The 21,320-nt window shown below is 40.3% G+C and overlaps 6 protein-coding genes across 6 annotated transcripts; 4 read left to right on the top strand and 2 right to left on the bottom strand.

Annotated features, from left to right (window-relative positions):
• Positions 1–58: 58 nt before the first annotated feature.
• On the top strand, positions 59–1,218 carry PCOAH_00023210 (Uncharacterized protein; the record flags this gene model as incomplete). Its single annotated transcript, XM_020059128.1, has 5 exons — positions 59–183; positions 463–543; positions 745–772; positions 893–978; positions 1,158–1,218. 5 exons carry the CDS (start codon positions 59–61, stop codon positions 1,216–1,218), a joined length of 381 nt encoding a protein of 126 aa, XP_019914631.1.
• Positions 1,219–3,407: 2,189 nt separating this feature from the next.
• PCOAH_00023200 (Uncharacterized protein) lies at positions 3,408–6,809 on the top strand (the record flags this gene model as incomplete). The annotated part of the gene is made up of 1 exon (XM_020059127.1): positions 3,408–6,809. One exon carries the CDS (start codon positions 3,408–3,410, stop codon positions 6,807–6,809), a length of 3,402 nt encoding a protein of 1,133 aa, XP_019914477.1.
• Positions 6,810–7,801: 992 nt separating this feature from the next.
• Positions 7,802–9,393, top strand: PCOAH_00023190 (Uncharacterized protein; the record flags this gene model as incomplete). The annotated part of the gene is made up of 5 exons (XM_020059126.1): positions 7,802–8,162; positions 8,268–8,368; positions 8,747–8,800; positions 8,935–9,093; positions 9,218–9,393. 4 exons carry the CDS (start codon positions 8,360–8,362, stop codon positions 9,281–9,283), a joined length of 288 nt encoding a protein of 95 aa, XP_019914645.1.
• Positions 9,394–10,853: 1,460 nt separating this feature from the next.
• PCOAH_00023180 (Uncharacterized protein) lies at positions 10,854–11,686 on the top strand (the record flags this gene model as incomplete). The annotated part of the gene is made up of 2 exons (XM_020059125.1): positions 10,854–11,228; positions 11,396–11,686. The coding sequence occupies 2 exons, from the start codon at positions 10,854–10,856 to the stop codon at positions 11,684–11,686; spliced, it is 666 nt and encodes a 221-aa protein (XP_019914369.1).
• Positions 11,687–12,525: 839 nt separating this feature from the next.
• On the bottom strand, positions 12,526–12,984 carry PCOAH_00023170 (N-acetyltransferase; the record flags this gene model as incomplete). The annotated part of the gene is made up of 1 exon (XM_020059124.1): positions 12,526–12,984. The coding sequence occupies one exon, from the start codon at positions 12,982–12,984 to the stop codon at positions 12,526–12,528; it is 459 nt and encodes a 152-aa protein (XP_019914522.1).
• A 1,503-nt stretch (positions 12,985–14,487) lies between these two features.
• On the bottom strand, positions 14,488–19,344 carry PCOAH_00023160 (Uncharacterized protein; the record flags this gene model as incomplete). The annotated part of the gene is made up of 1 exon (XM_020059123.1): positions 14,488–19,344. One exon carries the CDS (start codon positions 19,342–19,344, stop codon positions 14,488–14,490), a length of 4,857 nt encoding a protein of 1,618 aa, XP_019914403.1.
• Positions 19,345–21,320: the final 1,976 nt, after the last annotated feature.

The following is a 21,320-nucleotide window of genomic DNA, read 5'->3' as shown; positions in this document are numbered from 1 at the left end:
TTGTTAACCACCTCTAACACATATTTAGCGGTTTTTTCTTTTTTTTTCTGTTGCAAAAATGAGTCAACCAAATAAAAAAATCACCAAGGCCAGGATAGAAGGCATAAAAAGCGCCGACCTGGAGGTATTCAAGAATTCCTTAATGCCCTTTAACGCTACAGTAGAGAAGTACAAGGATAAAGAGTAAGCCTCTATGTAGATGCTAGCTTCACTGTTCACAGGACGCATCAAAATATGCTTATATATTTTATTTACATTTCTGTACATTTCTGCGTCTGTCCGGTAGACCTACCCTTACCAGCAACACTCACTTGTTTACTTATGTGCCTATTAACAAAAGATCCACCACAACATAGCAGTTGCATGATTATACGAAGGAGCACAACCATTTCGGCCTCACAAGTTCCACTCCTTTGTACCATTTAATTTTTCCTTTTTTCCAACCCCACCCTCCTATTACAGAGAAGCAGCCATAGTGACATTCAAGGCGGGCATAGAAAAGAAGCACCTAGACGGAATCGGAAAATATACCGTTGTGCCTATGTAAGTAGCTGTGCAGAGGTTTTTACAGACACCTCCTTTTGCGCAGGAGTACATGTTTGCATGGTTGCCTCTCAACAGTTAAGACGGGGTCCACAGGACATTCACGCATTATACGTACTGAGCTGATCCTTCAGGGCACCATTCCTTTTCCCGTTTAGTCATACATTACGTGCATGTTTTTTTTTTCTCTACTTTTTCCAGGGAATTCGAAGGCGAGTCCAGCGATCAGGTATAGTCCCATTGCGCGTGTCACAACTCCATTACCCCATTCATAACCAATGGCACAAATTGAAAATGCCTTGCATCGACCACCACCGCATTTTTATTTTTTTTCTTTCCCTTTTTGTAGAATTTGAGAAAGCGAAACACGAATTTTATTTGTGATCGGATCGTGGTAGATGAGCATGACATTATCAAGTTTTTCCTAAACACCACGTAAGGAACAGGCTGACAGCAAGCCGCATTGGAGAGGAGTTCACCATAGGGGGGCAAGACATATGCCAACCTGGGAACTCCGTATTGAAAACCGAAATTCACACATTGTTAATAAACTCCTTTTTTCATTGCTGCTCATATGGCCTTTTTTTTTTTTTTTTTTTTTTTTTTCCGCTCAGGCTAATCGCGCCCGTTATATTTGTCTTACTAAGTCTCTTGATATTCTTTTCAATTTTCTGATGGACCCCATGATTACACGATATGGTGTAAATCGCGCCCTTTTTTTACCACCCCAAAGGTGAAACGTGTATGTCTATATGTATGCGTACTTTTTTTTTTTTTTTTTCCCCTCTTCTTTCGTCTTCTATTTCCTCCCCCTTTTTTTTGGAGATACACAACCCAACGTGTTTCATGTACCCACGTTTTTATACCATGTAATAACACTCTCCACGTAAAAATTGCATCCTTTTGAATAATATTCGACGTTATCCTGCTGACATTTGTTCGTATGAGCGGAAAAATATGCCGACTGTTTAACCAGTTGCGAATAGGTAGACTCAAGAAAGCACCCACGTGGTGGTGCATTTTCGTTTAATTTGTTTCTCATTCAACAATTTGATATAAATAATGTGGTAATAAAAAAAATGAACGAGGTGAACCATGTGATTCCTCCAGGGAAGCATAATTGCTCCACCACCCCATGTGCTGGCAACCCTCAGTGCGTCACCATCATCATAATCCTCCTTACGCGGAAACAGTTTACCCCTTTCGAAATGATCTGACATATTAGAAAAACATGCAAAATGCATATTTTTGCCAATTCTGTCCACTAGATATGTTTCACACTGAAAGTGTTGGCCACTCGACCCGTCTCCCATTTGGACCTTCCACCGTAACGCATTTTTTCTTTTTAATTATTTATTTTGTTCCCCTTTTCCCTAACATTGTTTAATTGTGAAAAACGCTTTTCCATATAAGGCACACCTTTGGGGGGGAGGGAAAAGGCTCACTCGTACACAAATTAAAGCGTTATTGTGTTAGTCCAAAGGAGTTCCCTTACATCTGCAGTTTCGTTTTGAATGAAGTCTTCCCTTCTGCTAGCCAATGAAGTTCATTCGAGGAAAAGGCAATTCGTGCTTAATTTAAAAAACGCAAAATGGCCAATATATATTACACCAACCTGTTGCTTGTTAACCCTGGCAGTTGTCTTTAAAAGGATGAATGAACTTTGGCAAAGTGAATACGCCAAGCTGGCCCCTCCTAACCTTACGCATATGTGTATACACGAATTAGTACATTTAAAACCTTTTGGCGATTCGTTTTGCGATTTTTTCACTTTTTTTTTTTTTTTTTTTTTTTTTTTTTACACCATTAGCATACACATTTTGAGGAAACAAGTTGGTGCGCTAATTCACACACGCATTTTTTTTCTTTTCCCCCTTCATGTTCTCACCAATTCAGTAATGATACCAAAACGGAGACCAGCTAAATGCCTCTATTTTATTTAAAGCTATACATAGTAATTAATTTTTTTGTGTGCTTCATTTTTGTTCATTTCTTATTTTTCTAGTTGGACAGTTATTCCAAGGCGCATGTGTGTGTACACGCATACGTATGCACATTAGCATACAGTTCGCTTTCGACATATGCACAATGGTGATCATTTTTTTTATAAAATATCATCTGCCCTGCTGTCTTTCGTAGGAGTCCATACATGTGCATGTTATTTTCCCCTTTCAAGTAATGCAAAACGGCTATTTTTGCCTTACTTATAACTTAACCCGGCTCCCACATCTAGCTATATGGGGAGAGTATTCCCCGCAACTAACGGGGCGTCTACCACTGAGTGTTCAACTTGTCCTCAACGCTTTAAACATTTGAGAGGAACCCTTTTCAGCATTTTCAAAATAGTTAAAGTGAAAATGTGCATAAATTGTTCCCCCTAATTTTTATGCCCTATTAATTCGTTATTCGAGTTCAATGCCGAGTTCATTTCGCTTTAATTTTTTTCTTCCTCCTTGTCTGACTAAGAAGTTGCGTAACTCAGTTTTAATAATGTCTCTTTAATTCGATGCAATAATCAGTCCGCACATTTGGAAGAGCTCCTCCTCCAGAATGGCTTCCTGCGCATGTGCGCGTCCGCGTTTGTGTGACTCCAACAAATTCCCCTAATGCATCTTTTGTTAATCGATTTTTTTAAACCTATACATGTGCATACCCCGTTTGTACGTGGTGCATACAGAAATAATTAGAAGGACGATTCATCCCCTGCGTGTGTGCTACTTGGGGATGGTCATACGGTTACCTACTATAGGGTAAGCAAGTAGGGGGAGAAGCGTTCACCTGCCACACACACACAACAATACACAACAATACAAAACTTGTACAACAACAATTACACAACAATAGACACCACGCCAGTAACGAAAATGGAGAACTCCGTGAGGCACTCAGTGGACATAAAATCGGAAGACTTCGTCGTCCTAATTTCGCTGCAAAATTTACAGACGTTCATCATGATAGGATACACAGCCGTGAATAAAGACCACCTGAACTTCGACTTCTCTTACCTGTGGGCACTGTGCATTGGAACCGGTCTATTCATATACTCCCTGATCAGCTTTGTTCTCATAAGATCCCTTGTGTTGTCAAAAATAGACATAGGCAAATACGTCCTGGAGTTGTTATTCAGTTTGAGTATAATCGTCACGTGTTCCCTGTCGATAATAATTGACTCCTTTAAAATAGCAAACATGCAGTTGCTCTTTTTTTCCTTCGCTTTAACAGGCTACGCCTACTATAACCTGATTAGCCTCTTTTTTTTTTGCACACTGATAGGAATGATAATTCAGTATAATTTAAGTTTTACTGGGTTCATAGCACATTCCACTTCTTTCTTCTTTTTGGACATGCTATCCTATTTGGTGCAAATTATTGGAGGGAACATCCTATACTTTCGCATGTACGAACTGTGCACTCTTATCGTCATTTCGAAGAGGAACCCATGTAAGTACGTCGTCGCATCGAAGGAAGTGAAACAAGTGGAGAAACAAATCTTCTCATCCTTATTCAATTCTTACATGAGCATCAAGTCGAAAACGTACTCAGATTTAACATGCACTAATGATCTTTTAAATAAGGAGAGCCAATCTGCTGCCGGTAGGGATATCCCTCACAATAAGTGGAACACCCACCATGTTGCTAATTCCTACCAGGACAAGATCAATCACACCAAGAAGTTACTCCTCCGACGAAGCAAACGGGACAAACGCAACCACAAAGGGGGAGGTCGAGTAACATGTGCAAAACACACCCACTACCATAACAGCCGAAGCCTTGCCAACTGTGCCACCAAACATACCCCCATCTGCACAACCAACTTTAAAATATCCAACACCCTTTCAATGAAAAATAATTTAAACCCCAATCTAACGTTAGAACCTTCTCCCCCTTTTTGTAAAAAATGCGCTTCTGAAAAATATAGCCATAAGGATAATGCGCACAAACGCAGGGAAGAGAAAAAAAAATCTAAATCGTATATGAACGCAGGCACAGCAAACAAGTCGAAACAAATGGACAACCATGTGGAGGATGCCAACCGGGGGGAAAACACCTCCTCCAAACGACCCCCCCAAGACGGTGAAGTGCTCATCCCAATTAGGGGAACTAAAACCGATAAGGATGCAGCCCCGATGAGCAACTCGAATGCCAGTTGGATCAAATCCGCTGCCGTGATTGACATGTCGGGGAAGCAGACAAAGGGGGAATATCACAACGGGTTCGAGGACCATCCCGTAGATACATCAGCTGATCAACCATTGGGTAGTAAACCTTCATGCAACTCGTACCATAACCGGTGTACTTCCCCCCCAAATGAACAACACAGGTACTACGCCTGCCCGTTCTATCAGACCCATTATAGCGGATTATCCCTCACCGATGTTACCTCAAAAGAAAGGACGCATCGGAAAATCAGTTCCCACAGCATGATCGAAGGGGGAAACACCAAAATGGATAATCAGCAAAATCGCCCCGTGAGGAACAAACGGGAAGATGTCGCAAAGGGTGAAGAACATGACCCCCCCAACGACCCACTTGCAGATGACCCACCCCCAAATGATGATACCTACTACTGCAATTTGATGACATGCACTTATAATATAATAAAAGGTACACACAGTGTGAATACGCCAAGTGGAGGAAGAAAGAGTGATAAGTCCTCCCAACCGATCAGATATCAACGGGTTGAAATTGGCGAAATAGAGACCCTCCCTCGAGGAAGAAATTCAATCCAAGCGTACCCCAACGGAAGAAGACCCTCTGTGCAGAGTAATTGGACGGATCAGCTAGCCGAGGAAAGTCGCCAAAGTGAAAGCAAATTCGAGTCCACGTTAAACGAGGACGCGTCGGACGTTCTGGAAAGAACACTGCCTGAAAAGGATCCACCGAACAAGGCAAACATATCAGACCGAGCAGACGAAGACCGGGGAGTCCACCCAAATAATAAGAATGCCCCATCGACCTGCACAAAGGAAACATATTATCACAATAAACTTTTGCGCAAGTCTAAGAGTTCGCTACACATGAGCCAGTGGGGAGAAAACACCCCCCACAGACACACCTCACGCAGCAGCAACAATACCAAGCTAACCACGTTCACAAACAGGGAGCTACCAAATGGAAGTAACAGCCAGTCAAATTCTAAATATAGCAGAAAAAACACAAGGCAACACGAAATGTTAGACAAAATTGTCCAACTGGACATCAGTAATCAGGACCAAAAAAGTAAAAAAAGAAACAGAAAAAAAGACGCATTGTCATTATCATTGTCGTCATTATCACCATTGTCATTGTCATCCTCCGCTATAACAAGAAAAAAAAAATATTTTACGAAAAAAAAAAAAAAAAAATACACTTCATTTTTTTTGGAAAATCCAAAGATGCAATATTTATTTGTACACATTCCACAGTACTTTAAAAACATCTTCGATATGACCAAGAAAATATTTTTCGATTTAAAAAAAAAAAAAGTGGTCATGCAAAATGCAATTTGGAAGAATAAAATATTCATCCCTGAAAGGGACCCACTAGGATTATTCAAAAATGCAAAGTTAGAAAAATGGTACGTGTCCTGGATGGACGAATTTAACAGAAATATTATCACAAAAACGTACTACATAGGAATCTACCTTATTATGTATATAATTACCCTAGACTTTGTAACGGCATACAAATTGTACTACACAACAACCAGAAGGATGATAAATACAGCATTACTCACACGGTACAATTACCTGCGCTACTATTTCCTAAAATCGATAGTTAACATATCTGTGTATCTCCTTTATATACTTTTTGTAACGTTTAAAATACGAAAGGAACCCACTTATAATATTAAGCGGTATTATTTTGTCACCCTTATTTTGTGCCTAGCCAAGCTCCTCATATCATCCTCAGATATTTACGTGGCCATCACGTCGTTAGATTACTTTATCAGCCCCTACTATGTTTACATATACATCCATATGCTCATCGTGCAGACGTCCATTTTGCTAATAATTCGATACCCCACACATTATCTACTGTTCTTCATCTACATGATTTGCTTCACTTCTTTATACTGGTCTTTTTCCATTCACAAATGTTTTATGGAATTTATTTTTATCATTGCTTGTGTTTCTTTTACCATTATTTATTCTTATGTGCTTTGCTCCAGGACAGTGGAGATAAATCGCCGCATTTTGTTCTCCAAGTATGAGTTGCCTTACCTTTTGTACCTTAAGGAGATTGCTGGTTGTCTCAATAGGCGCCGCCCCCAGGGGGCTGTCTGACAGGGTACGTTGTAATCCCTGCAGGGGAAGCGCCACGTACTGAACTTGACAACGGGTTCTATCTAAGTTGTCCAAGATGAGGTGAACAGAATTTTGATGAACCGCGTTTTAATGAACCGAATTTTGATGAACCGAATTTTGATGAACCGAATTTTGATGAACCGAATTTTGATTTACCGAATTTTGATGACCTCCCCACCCACATGCGCGCTTGTTTTTGTTACACCTTGGTTGGCGTGGTGAGGTCCCGAAGGGAAAGGTATGTGAAGACCTTCCATTCGGCCTCCCCCCGTTTGTGCATTTCCCCGCTCGTGGGGATAACTGCTAGATGGCTACGGAGGCCACCAAAAATTTTGGCCTCATTTGTAAACCTGCTTTTTTAACCGACTTTTTTAACCAACTCTTTTAACCAACTTTTTTAAACGCTTCTTTTATGTGCTTCTTTTCCCCTCCTTGCTGAACAAACTGCAAGTCCAATTTGAACTTGCTATTTTTGACTCCCCACCAAGGGCCAACATTTTTGCCATTCGGTTTAATTCCACGTTTTGCATTTGCCTCTCCGGCGGAACCCTACCGGAAGGGACACTTCCGTCCATTCCACTGGCATATGATATGTTTTTCCCATTTTGAATTAGCCTAACGACCATTTACCCCCCAAAAGGAACTATTCTTCCCGATTTACACAAATGAAATGCGCCTCACCTCACAACTTAAATTCTTCCCTTCTTTTGTATCCTCACCCATGGGGCGTGCAAAATTTACGCACCTCAATCGCCATGGAAAAAATAATTATCACCATGTGTACGCACCTTCAAAGGGAAAATTTACCCGCAATTTTACCCATTAAGAAGCTGCCCATGTTATAAGTATTGCTTTACCGCTACAAGTACAAAAAAAAGAAAGAAAAAAAAAAAAATACTCACACTGAATAACCATGCGCAGTATGAACAAACGTGTGCCCCTCTAAGAAGCAGAAAGAGTTCCCCAAAATATTTTACTCACCTGCTCGTTCATTCCATACACGAATAGCTGCACATCCAGTCCGATAACCTTTAAAATCTTTCGTTTTACAAAACATTTGGTCTCGCCTGTTCGACTGGTTTGACGCCATAATAACGATATTATCGCCGGAGGTACTTGAGCGCCCAGGAGTTATCACCTCATCACTTCGCAACTCTTCCATTTTCTTTACCCAACCAGGGTTAATTCAATCAAACGAAAGAAAAAAAGGAACACTCCAGGGGAAGTACCTTTCAGACCCAATTTAATAGGTCTCCCCTTTGAACTGCAGTCCTACTGAATTGAATGAACACAGAAGATTCCCTCTTAATGTGTGCCAACTTGCCATAAAAGGTATGATCTCCCCAAGGCGCCAGCAGCGGCATACCTTTATCCTCCCCATTTTGTTATATGCCCGAAATTACACAGATCAAACCGTGTACACTTTTCAACACTCACAGGAAGAAACTCATTCCCCCTTCAAGATACACTCAACTGAGTAGAGTGGAAAAAAACTCCAACGACTTGTTTGCCCATCCCCCTTTGATAAGATGATCTTAGTAAGAATAAAAAAGGAGGTTGAAAAATAACGCACACATGAACAAAGCAAATTTTGTAGGCAAAAGTCTTTGCCTTTTAAAAATGAAAAAAAAAAAAAATGTACCCCCCTTTACGTGATTACTCTGGGCAAAGATGTCCATCAACCACGTGCAAGTTTAACGGGCAGACATTCTCCCAATCAAGTCTTTGCCACATTAGTGTACCCATTCATCGGGCATACATAATACACATGCATGCAAATACGCACATTTGGTGGAAGGCAACCCAACTATGTTGTTATAATGCGATAAATAGAGCATGTTTGTTCATGCCACACCAATCCCCCTTTCGAAGTGTTCATTTTCCTAATTTGATTTCTGTGCCCATTCTTTACGCAGAGAAACCGCTCCATTCGTTACGCATCGAGTGAATTCAAGTCTCTCCCCAAGCCGGTTCGTTTAATTAAGTGTCATATGCACTACACCGCCGCAGATACATTAATGCGCTTGTCCGTGTGCACCTGCAATTGTACTGCGTAGGACATCGCAACATATAAGCACACCGACGTGCCCCACTTTTTTCATAGCCCGCAGGGACAGGCGTCGTGTTTCACGGAAAATTACAACAAGTAAAATACGCCATCAGTTTCCCGAGTTACTTGTTTATAATTTTTTCCGGGTTTATGGGAGCCATGTCAGGAAATTTCTTTTTTAAAAAATACATTTTGAGGAAAAACCCCCCCAACGTAAGATTGTGCATATGCGTTTGTTCACCTCTCTGCATGTTAATATGTCCAATAAGGATTAAATTATCGCCGTATCCTTTGCCGCCTCTCATTCGTGCCCCCTGTTTTCTTCTTTCCGCCCCAGCCCCTGAGAGACCCTAACGACTTACCGCCAGAGAAGCACCCACACACCCCTGAGGACGATGATTAAAAGGGGAGGAATGAAATAAACGGATAAATATTTAACCAAATAAAGTGCCAAAAATGCAGACACAAAACAGGGCGGAGCGAGGCACATTCTTCTAAATGCCAACGCGCTCAACTGTCAGTATACACAATTGTAGGTCAGTTAAGAAAAATTCAAACAAGCCAATTGAAAAGCACGTGAAAATAATTCCCAATCGATTGTTCGTAAAGTAGTCAGCATGAGAAGAAATACGCGCTGGATAGTTCCCCTTTTTTAAAAATGATAATGGGCATTTTCTTTCCCTTTTTTTTTTATTGTAATTGTTTAAAAAAAATGCAAATAACGAAATTTCAAAATGGATCCACATTTTTAATACTGTACAGTTTTATAGTTGATAAATCAGACCCATTTATCCCCCCAAGTGTAGAATTACTTTTTATATACATTTTTTCCTACCCCCGTTTTTTGTATTAACATGTTGCGCCTTTACTTTAAACAACACAGGAATATTCCTGCATGTTCCTGCTTCCCACCTCCCCTCTTTTTTATGTGAACACATTTGTCTAATGCCTTTAAAATAAAACTCATTAAGGAATTGTCCTTTATGCAATTTAATGGTTTAAAAATAAGGCAACGAAAATTTCTAAATACATACATTTTTTTAAAAAAAAATTCCGATCATTTCGCTTCACCCATTTGACTGGTAGTCCAACTTCCGATCAGAGTTGCACGGATTTATTTTTTTCTTCCAGTTGAGCCACGCAAAAATCAGGTATTCCAGTTTTTGCAAAAAAAAGCAACGTCAACTAATTTGCCTTGGGGGAGCCTACGCACTGCTGCTAAGCAAATAATTTTGTCCCTTTACTGGGGTTAACTCCCACAAATGTGTGCATATAGGAACAGCCTTCTTACACATGCACAGACAATTTTCCCCTTTTTTTACCCCCTATTAATCTGACAAGATAGTACAAAGTTTCCATATCGCTTATTTACCCTCCGGAAAATGCTGTACCGTGTGACGCACAGTTTTACAACAATTCAGCTCATGTGCACCTACAACATTTGTGAAAACATTTCGAGACATAATAATTTGGCTTGCCATATGCCCCATCCAACATTTTATCCTTCCCCCCATCAGTCGAATTTACTCACACATTACTATGACAAAATATATTTTTTGCAGATTGCTGCGCTACAAACAACACATATGCTTTATTAAATGAAGCCAATTTTAAAAAAAAAAAAAAAAAAAAATCATAACATTTGCGATCCCCCCCAAAAAGAAACAACAAATCGGAGCAGTATATATCTGCGCAGAACCTTCCCTAACGGATGATAGATTGAATTCATTTTTTTTCCAGCATGTGCAGGTGGATTTCTTCACCAATAAAGGAATAGTCCAACTTGTTGACAAAGCTGTGTCAGAGGCGTGACACAAGATCGGCCTTCCCCTAAGGCAAAGTTACTTCAAAAGGAACAATCATTCAGCCAGTCCAATGCTTACATAGGGGTAGTTACCCGCCATAAAAATGAGTTGCGCTTCATTAAACAGCGTACTTTTTTTCCCCCTCGAAAAAAACGGAAACGCCCTGAAATGTACCTATATTTTCTCCTCCTCCTGCTTACACTCACCAAAAGAAACTACACCCTCAACATTAAGAAGAAGTTCCACGCTTTGAATTATGTGCGTTTTAGCAACCCTAAGGCATCAATGAAAAACGTTACCGTCACTTATTTTACTAATAAGAACTCAAGTCGCCATGAGATATACAGGAAAAGATTCGAAAGGGAAGTGAAGGAGACACTCCAATCAATTTTGTACAAAAAGGGCATTAAGATAAATTATAAGTACCACATCGATGAAGATATAATAGAAGGAATAGCGATTCACCGAGTACAGCTGAACAGTGATTGTTCTGTGGCAAAAGTTTTTGTCGAAATAATGGGAGACTCGATCGATTCCAGACAGGTACTGCAGGATAGTTAGCAAGCATGAATACGTTTACTGCACCGAAATGTTCACATTTTTTTTATGCCATATTGTTGCACACAAAATAGCGATACTGCTTCGTCATTTTTGCAATTTTTCTAACCACTTTGTACGGCTTTCCACCGCTTCCCCCGCTTCCCCCGCAGGGCTACATCTGGTTGAAGAAAAACTGCAAACGAATTCGCTACATGTTGGCCCAAGCAATTAAACATCGGAAAAGAGTCCCACTTTTAAATTTCGTCCTCAGCAATTTAAGCGAGCAAACACAATTGCTTTGCCAGATGGAAAACATACGGGAGTACTACGGAGAAATGTTTAAGGAGGAGTTGGGGGAGGAGTTTGAATCAAACGGGGAAGAACCAGATGGGGGAATGAATTTGGAAGAAAAAGAGAACACGCAGTACCCGCAAAATGAAGAACAGGGCGACGAACAATAGTTACCCAAAAGAGCTGCAAGGGCGAAGCTCACATGTTCCTCGTGCCCACGCACGTGCATAATTCTGCTAAAAACAAATCAGCATTTTTTCCATTTTTTTGTGTCTTTCGTGAAAAAAACTAAAAGATGCACATTTTCCTCCACATTCTGCATCTCTCAAAATTAGACTAAATTTGCTAAAAAATTCATTTAAAAAAAAGCAACACATATATGTGGGTAGATTTATCCCTTCTGGTAATAAAAGGTTAGCCGAAAAAGCACACACATCGCGCAAATACAACAGCACAAAAAAATATGAACCGTTCAAGCATTTCACAATTTGGAAAAAAAAAAAAAAAAAAAAAAAAAAAAAGGCGTGTGTACGACTACAATAATATTTAGCTAGCTCAAACATTTACAAAAAAAAAAAAAAAAATTAAAACTGCAAAAGTAATCGAACAAAGGGAAACCCAAAGGATGCTCCATTTCAAAGCTGCATGATTTATTTTTTCTCACAAATGAGGCTTAAATTCATTTTATGTTATCCAATTTTTGAAAAATTGTCAAACGTGGGCAAACTTCAAAATGTGATTTGGTGTAAGACAGAGGGGGTACATCGTCAAATGGGATTCCCCCCACTAAGCATTGAATGCCACTTTGGGTGGGAATCTCACACTTTTTACTTTTTTTTGCGTATCTCCTTTAACGAGGTAAAATATCGCAATTTCCATCACAGTGCACGTAAATATGTTCACGTCATTTTGTAATTTACATCTATAATGCCGCAACACCATAGAGGTGATCAACTCCACGACGGTGGCGGTGACGACCACCACAAAAAACTCCTCCGTTATCGTGGGCCTATTTAACAAACTGGTGCTCCATCAAATAGGCGTCTTCCTTATTTCCATAATACAATGGTTCGACTTCCTTCACTTTATAATTTAACAAGTTATTGTACAAATTCAACGCGGCATAGTTGCTCACTCGAACATGCAAGCAAATGTTATGGACGTGGTATATATCATTCACAAATTGGTGTGTCTGGGTGATTAAATAATAAGCAAGTTTCTGCTTCCTGTACGTTTTCAAAACGGCAACTGAAGTTAAATGACCTTTCTTATCATTTTCTTCTTCCAATTTTCCTAAGGTGTATCCGCAAACTTTTCCCTTTCCATCCTCTGCCACTTGGCTCAGCGACGGCCACGATAACGCATGGTAAAAATAATATTTCATGTTGTAATTTTCGGGCAGGTTTACGCTATTGCACTGTTGCATTGACAACAGGTCGTAGACGTTGCTCTTCCTTATTGACAGCATTGGCGTAGGAAATGAAAAACGGAAGGAACAAAAAAGTGATGCTTCTTACAAATATGATTGAAGAATATCAACACAATAAATATTTGATTATTCTGAAGAAGGTTTTCCCCACATTTTGTGTTTCCCACACATTATGTCGTGGCGCCTGCTGAAGGGTCCAGCTTGTAATCTTAACAATGGGGAGGACAAATGAGAAAACTCCTATATGCCCCCTAAATGGGCAAAATAACTGTGACTCTACTTGCTCCGTGCCAGCTCTGCAAAATGTACTTTTCTGCCAAGGAGGGAAAAGGTCATATTAGAAGCATTCATTCTTGAAATAATGAATGTAGCCAATGATATATTCTCGCAAAAATAATTCAAAAAAAGAAAAAAATAATCTATATGTACTGCAGCTGCGAAAAGGTATCGTTAGCTTTGCCCTTCCATGCATTGCTTATTTTTCCCCACTCCTGCTGCAAAATTCGATATTTAAAAAAAAAAAAATTGACTCCGGAAAAAGGGAAAACTTGCAGCAGCTTTTCAAACGCGTGCCCCTAATTTTTTCCCCCTCAAATTATTTTAAAACTTGTGTTTTATTTTTTCACCATTTGAAGGTAAATCTGTTATATATATTTATATGCTTAGGTTTTTCCTCCCTCTATATGTTCCATTTTTTAGCCGTCATTTGGAAAAAAAAAATACGTAACTGGTACATACGCACGTCCACCCCATCGTGGACGTAATTAAGCTTCCCATTTCGGTTTAACTAACACTTAAGGGGCCATTTCTTTCCCCCCTTTTTGCTATTAAATGAAAGTTAACAGAGCGAAAAAAGGAAACTTTGCAAAACCTGGCAATGTTTCTTCATTTTCCTCTGCAACGTACAAAAAAGAAAGCGGTCACCGCAGTTGTTCGCGTCTCCCCGCATTTCCACGCCAAAGTGATGATGAACAACGGCCAAAAAAAGGGGGAACAATTTTGACACGCACGTGAATACACCAACAGGGTGATTAAATCAGTTCGTATTTTTTCCTTTTTTACTTCCAAACGAGTGGGATATATTTTTATAACCCCAAAACACTGTTGACCTTTTTCCCAATAAACTTTCTCCCCATAGACGATGGTGAAAGAGAAGTAATTTCACCCTACCTACACATGCACATGAAGGGGGGGAGGGAAGAAAAACGTAACCAAATAATACACCATCGCCTTTTTTGCGATACGAAACAAAAACGCGTTTGACAAAACGAACGCGAAAGACATATACTTTATTGCGATGGGATCTGCTTACATGTTTTTTCGGTTGTTTCTTCTGCAAATCCATGCTTGAGGGAAGCGCAGAAAAAAAACTAAATACTAAAAATGGAATAAATAATGAGGGAAAAAAGTAATGCAAATTATTGCTGAAATAAAAACGCTAATTACCAAAACGAGTTATTTGGGGGCGAAAGACGCTGAGAAAGGTAGCGCCACGAATAACTGCACACCGCAAACACACCCGTCTGTGAATACATGACCAGTTTACTTAGCCCACCCGGGGGCGTCCCAAAGCAGGGATGACCGCAAAAGCAGAAAATTGTCAGAGTACAAAAAAATGTACCAAAAGACACGCGCAACGAACATGAGGTGATATATATCGAAAGGCTCAGCAGAATAACCCGTGGATGTGCTCTCCCCATTTATAGCCAGTCTGTAAATTTCTGCACACTGCATATTCTCTGGTATGTTCATAAAAACCTGATGCAGATTTATATTTTTATTAAATTTAATATTGCTCAGTTTGAAGAATTGACTGCCCTTTATTTTTATATACCTCATGGCTACCTCCTCGGGGGTTAAGCTGTTATACAAAGTAAAGGGACCCTCGAAGAAGTACCTCCACTCATCCTCCTCTAACGTACAGCACGAAATGTGAACCATATAAATTAGCGCCGTCTGAATCATAAATAATGGATATATTTTTTCCAGAGAAATTTGAATTTCATCAAAGGATACCAATCGGGATAAAAACATATCATTTGACATGTGCCATTTGGGTACATATTTGTAGGACATTTTTTTATTCTTCCTCTGTAGTAGTTCTTCCACTGAATTGGGACGTCCCTCATTAGGCTGTTTGCTCCTACTGTATGGTTGTTCCGTTTTGTCGTTTGTAGTAATGGCATGTTCCAACGTCGAGTGGGTTATGTGGTAACCTTGGTAAGGCACTTCTTCCTTCCTTTCACTTTTCTCCCCTGTTGAAAAGACCACCGCATTTTCATCCCCCATCTCATCATCCAAGCTGCTGGGGATATAATCCAAGGAGCAGCTGCTCGACGTGTCCTCATATTCACCCTGATTGGAAGAACATTCCCTTCCCTTCCTCAAATAGCATTTGTAGTTGATGTAGTAGGAGGAATCCACCATGGCAGCCGCGTCACCGTCTGGCATCCCCGCAGCTTTCCCATATTTTCCCGTCTCCACCCCCAAATTGGATGAAAGAAAAACGAACAATTTAACAAGGTCATAAATTATTTTATTCCTCAGCAGAACCATTTCAGCATTCTTCCCTTCATATTTCAACAAATTTAAAAAAGCGTTTCTCGAGTTAAACACCTCATTAGCTTTTTCACTTTGATACATGGATATGAAATGTCTACTCGGCACGGGGAAGTCGGGAATGACATACGGAACATACCTCATGCTATGCATGAAACCATTAAAGTTCACATTTTTGGGAAATATTTTCTTCTCACATAGGATATGTTTAGGCAAATCTGGGTCAGAGAAGCAAATGCCCCAGAAGACATCATCAACTGATGTGAAATTTGGATACCCTTTCACCTTCCTCATATTTTCTGTAAACAATTTTAGCGTCCTTAAATTTATTTCTTTCACCTTCTTTGCCGCGTCAACTGTGTTGAAGAAATTTTCGTACGTGGGGGATACCTCCTCGATGGTTTCGCGTAGCCAGTATGGTTCTCCTGCACCAGTGTAATGGGCAGCACCTTCATGTGTGCATACATCATTCCCGGCTTCTTCCCTTGGAACATTCCTTTCTAGGCAGTCACTTTTTAGCTTCCCCTGATGACCTTCCTTCCTCCACTTTGCAAACGTAGCGGCAATGTCACACCTGATTTGCTCCTCGTAGGTGCACTCTGAGTGGTGCCTTTTCTGCGCGTCTGCAAAATTCTCCCCAAACTGCCTATTCGATTGTGTCGTCTTTTCCATGTTGTTCACCTCGCCTGTCTTTTTCCCCCAATCTACTTCTTCTCCCTCCAGGGGACACGCATTCACGCTAGGTTTCCTTCCATACTTGGAGTACAACTTGGCTGTCAATTCAAACGTGTTAATGACCTCTTCGATAACCCTCCCCTTCAGTGAATTGCACCCCCTGTGCGCCTTTTTATACTCTCGCTCAAATTCGAGGAGTGCCTCAAAAAAATGCTGCACTGAGGGAAAGCCATAATAGTACAAAATGAACTCCTTCATCTTCCTCATCTTACTCTGTACCTTCTTCTTACGCACGTACCTATAATAATCTGACTGGTGTGGTGGACTCCCCGCGTAGAATCCATCGAAGCTATTTTTCTCCTCTGAGTCTTCCTTCAAATCTTGCACCAAAGCCTGGTGCACAAACAAAGTTTCACTTGAGTTACCCATCAACGTGATATTCTCAAAATCCTTTACAAAAAAAAACGCATCCTTGGGGATGAAAATTTTGTCCAGAAAAAAAAAATTATTTTTAAAATGTGTATTCACTTCTTTTACCAGCTTAAGGTAGTTCATCTTATTTTTCACCAAATGGACGTTTGCGTTTTTCTCTCCCTGCAGACTTGAACTTTGCAACATTTTATTCCTTTGCGGATTCAGCATGTAGAAGCATCCTTTATTCTCCTCATAATCCAGGGGGTATGATTTTAACAGGAAAAATAAATTTTCCAAAATGATCATTTTGTAGTCGAAATTTGCAACGTTGTTTTTGCAAAAGGGGTGGAAGTTCTCCCACGTAACATATTCCTTAAAATAATTTTTGCTCATCTGTTCGTTTATTTTTTCCTTTAGTAGTTCGCAAAATTTCTCTATAGTGATGCTATCTGCCAGTTTATACTTCATATACAAGTACCAGAATATCTTTTTCACTTTGTTAAGCTGCAGAATTTCGTTCAGCGAAATGTTCAAGACGCCCAGATGTTCTTCCACTCTGTCTAACAGGGCGGCACACCACTTCTCCGCCCCGTCTCCGTTCCCTACTCCATTCGTATCTATTTTTTTGTCTCTTTTCCCTTCAGTTGGTTCTTCCCCTTCATCCCTAAATATCTCATCCGCATATTTCGCAAAGTACATCCGTGCGTCACCTTCTTCCTTTTCATGGTTGCCTTTTCTTCCATTCTTTATTACCTCCCCTTTTTTCTCTCCCCCTCTGCCGCTCCTCCGTCGTTCCCTCTCCAACACCGTCAGCAACTGCATTATGCACTTCATCCCTAAATCCTCCTCACAGCTCTTTCCTCGAGGATCTGCCTTCCTCCTGTTGTCTGTTAGGTCTGTGGTACGCCTCTCATTATACGCCACATTATGCGTAACATTATGCGCTACAATAGGCGCCCCTTGTCCTATCCCGTCGGCGGAATTTCCCCCTTCTCTTTCACCTCCCTTTTCAAAACTCACTTCACTAGTAAAGGACTCACGCGTTGACCACTTCCCCTTCCTCACCTCATCCGAAGCGGGGCAGGAAGGAACAACATTCTGACCTTCCCCTACGTCGTGCATTATGTACCCATCTTGGATATCCTCCTCCCCCCTAGTACTCACTTCATGCATGTCATCCTCGTGCTTATCCACCACAGGGGCATCCTCTCCAGATGTATTCACTTCGCCTGGACAATTATATGCCACTATATTTTTTACACCGTTTTGTTTATTCTGCTTCATTTGCTCCTTTTTCGTGAAGTATAATTCTTCCGTGGATTTTCCCTCCCCCACTTCGCTAGCATTTTCTATAAGTACCTCACTCAGCGATCTGGCAACGGTATGCACTCTTTCCTGCCCCCCAAACTGATCCTTCAATCTTCTTTCACCTGCCGTCATATAATCTGGGGTGATGCGGCAGACCTTCCTCGAGACACTGTCCAAACCGTCTACACATGATAAGCTGCACTTGCTTGGTAATGTCCTTCCACATATTAAACTGGACTTATTTGCCATCCCCCCACATGCACTTGTCTGTGTCACCACCTCTACCCTTTTCACAAAGGGGGATCTCTTACTTCTAGTCCCCTTCATCATATGCATACCGTTATTCAGGGGGCACCAGTCCGTGTGTTGCTTATTCCTACTTTTGCACAATTTGAGGGGATTATTTTCCCCTCCTCCGTCAACATCCCCACAGTGACGCAGGGCATCACTGGACCATTCGTCTTCTTCCCCCTTGCTAATTAACCTGGAAAAGTTCTTCCCACGGGTTGTTTCCGAAAATGTGTGCACAGAGGCACTTAGCTTGCGTCCTGCCCTGCCTGAATTGTCTTCCAATTTGTCATTATGTGGATAAATTATTTCGCTGCTGTTATTGGGGGGCAACTTTACGCCCTTTCGATGAGATTCACCCTGAGTGCAGCTACTCAAAAAATGTTGCTTCTCCTCATTTGACTTAACACAGTTGACGCAGCCGTGCAAAGTCTTATCCTCCATAGTGTTGCAAAAAACACTGGGAAAATTGCCCTTGTTTTTTTTACCCTTGCAGGAAAAGCACACACCATCATTTACATTGTAATCAAATTGGCTGTTCATCTCATTTTTATTTTTTAACTGATGAGTGAATTCACTCAAACATTCGATATGACCAGAATGAACTGATTTTTCGTTGTGTGCAGTGCCCATTTCAGACAACATTTCCGTTGCGGGGGAATTTTTTTTTTTTTTTCCTTCTCCCTCGATGAAGTCTTTTTCCAACGTGTGATTATTTCCACACGTAAAAGAAGCTTCATTTATACGTCCCTTGTGAACAATTTTTTTTGTGCACGTTTGTTTGCCTTTTCCTGAGTGGCCTGCACTGCCGTTGCGCACATATTCACCTGGGGGGTCGCTTCTTTTTTCCTTCAAATGGTAAGAATTATTTTGTTCACAAACTGGGTATACGAGTACATCAATTTTTTTATGATTTCCTGATTTGTCACTAAATAAGACAGGTTGTTTTATTTTCCATTCGTCATTATCCACATGTTCAATTTTATTTCTCGTCAAAATGCTATTTAATGAGTGTCCATTTGTGCGTTCCCCTTTCATTTTTAACTTACTGCATTCTTCACTTGAAGTGTAACATGATCTTTCCTTTCTTACACACACCGACTGAGTTTCACTCGATTTTTTCTTTTCCATCCTTGGGAAGTTAAATGCGTTCATTTTGCTCTCTCCCAGGATGCTTTTGTGCACGCCGAAAAGGGATCAGCCCAATAGTGGGACGTTATATTTACTGTAACACGGGGTAATCTGTTTACCTTGAGGTAGCTGAGCTTACCGATCTACACATGTTACAACTTGTTTGTGTTGGGAAAATTCGTGAAAGGGGTGATACTTGAAGGGGCTACTAATGTATGCCCATATTTACACCACGATACAGTCAGCAAGGTGTCTGTGATAAAAAAAGTCATGCACATCAATCACATTTCGATGTTGTTTAATTCTCTTACAAGAGGTTATGCCCCTTTGTACAGAGTGGAGCACATGCATGTTTCTTCTGCGGACGGAATAAATTCACACACAAAAAAAAGGTATGCATATATGAGGGGCCACTCCAGTTAGAATAAATCCAGTCACACACGGCAAGCACACACACGCTGTTAAGTACACACTCGCGCAGTAACAAAATTAAACTCAAATTGATACTTAAAAAAAAAGAAAAAAATCGAAGTTTTTACACAAATAGATAGGTCATGGAAGTCTCACTTTTTAACTAATCAAACAATTTGACGCGTCTGCATATTTGGTTGTGGTGTGCACACAGTCATCTTTGGTGTACCCCCACTTCCCCAAAATTGACTTCCCACATATCCTCAGAATTAATCACTCTGAGTGGAATTTCTTTTTTTTTTTTTTTTTTTTTTTTTTTTTTTACATTTCGAAAGACGTGGTATTATAGCATGCATGCGTTTGTTGAACCCTGGAGGTAGACATTAAAATACTCCCAATGAAGCTGTTGAAATAGGAAAAAAAAAGAATAAAATAAAGGATACACATATGCACTACACAGTGACCGCACAACAGGATGGAACACGGACGCGAAACCGACGCGACGCGGACGCAACCAAATGTTACCACCCTATTGCGGCAAAGGGTAAAATTTCTTCACAATTCTCCCTTACCCCCCTCTTACGCACAAAATTTTCCTGCTAACAACGCCATGTTCTGGAAAACAAAAGAAAACAAAAATGGCCAAACGCAAATATTCTATACATACACAACTGCACGAATAGACCATTTGTAACCCTCCCCCCAAGTGGCACAACTGCGTAAATGTGATGTGCACTGAATTGCATTCCTTCAAAGTGGAGCAAACAAAAAAAAAAAAAAAAAAAAAAAAATTGTCTATGTTGCTCCAACGTATTCTTACAACTATGCATGCGTCACTTCAAAAATGTGCAAAAAAAATGGAACTTGAAAAAGAGGCCAATTTTATTACCCCCCCCTTTTTTTTTTTTTTTTTTTAAGTGCACATTTTTGGGAAACACTGCGATATAATCAATTTCGTAACATGGACTGTTGTAAAAGAAAGGAGAGACAAAATGGGCAGTAGACAAAGAGAGCGACCTTTTATAAACACGTATGACCTTCTAATCACCCCAATTGAGAGTGACATAACGTGCGTTTGTGCCAAATTAAGCTATCCTCATGTGGGGCCTCTCCATTAAAACCATTTAATGCGCATAACATTTGTAACGCATGCGTCATTCTTGTAAATAGCACGTTCGTATGGTAAAAGACAATGTAAGTCGCTGAGCTGGAATGGATGCATGGCTGGGTTGCTACACTTCACCTGTAGCATATGCACACCCCTTCTGCAGGAATAGGCGTGTTTCAAAGTCCGCTTGGAAAATTTTCCGCCCATACTAAAACATACCTTCCACGGATCGAAATGTTCTGGTGCGTTTTGAAAGGCGCAACTTCCCAAATGAGCACCACCTCGTATTGCCAACACAATAACAAAATAAATGCCTTTTTTTTTTTTTCCAATTTTTATATTAAGCTATTCACAAGTAAATTAATTACGTTTATTCCTAACTGTTATCCACTTTTTGGTTCAATTAAAATCCATAAAAAAACAAAAGAAGAAAAAGCGCACAAGTGGCGTAGTAAAAAACGTAACAGGAAACGTAATAAAA

The sequence above is a fragment of the Plasmodium coatneyi genome, chromosome 8 (genome assembly GCF_001680005.1).
Source record: "Plasmodium coatneyi strain Hackeri chromosome 8, complete sequence".
NCBI lineage: Eukaryota > Apicomplexa > Aconoidasida > Haemosporida > Plasmodiidae > Plasmodium > Plasmodium coatneyi.
Note: the sequence above shows the minus strand (reverse complement) of the source record. Positions and strands in the feature narration are given on the sequence as shown.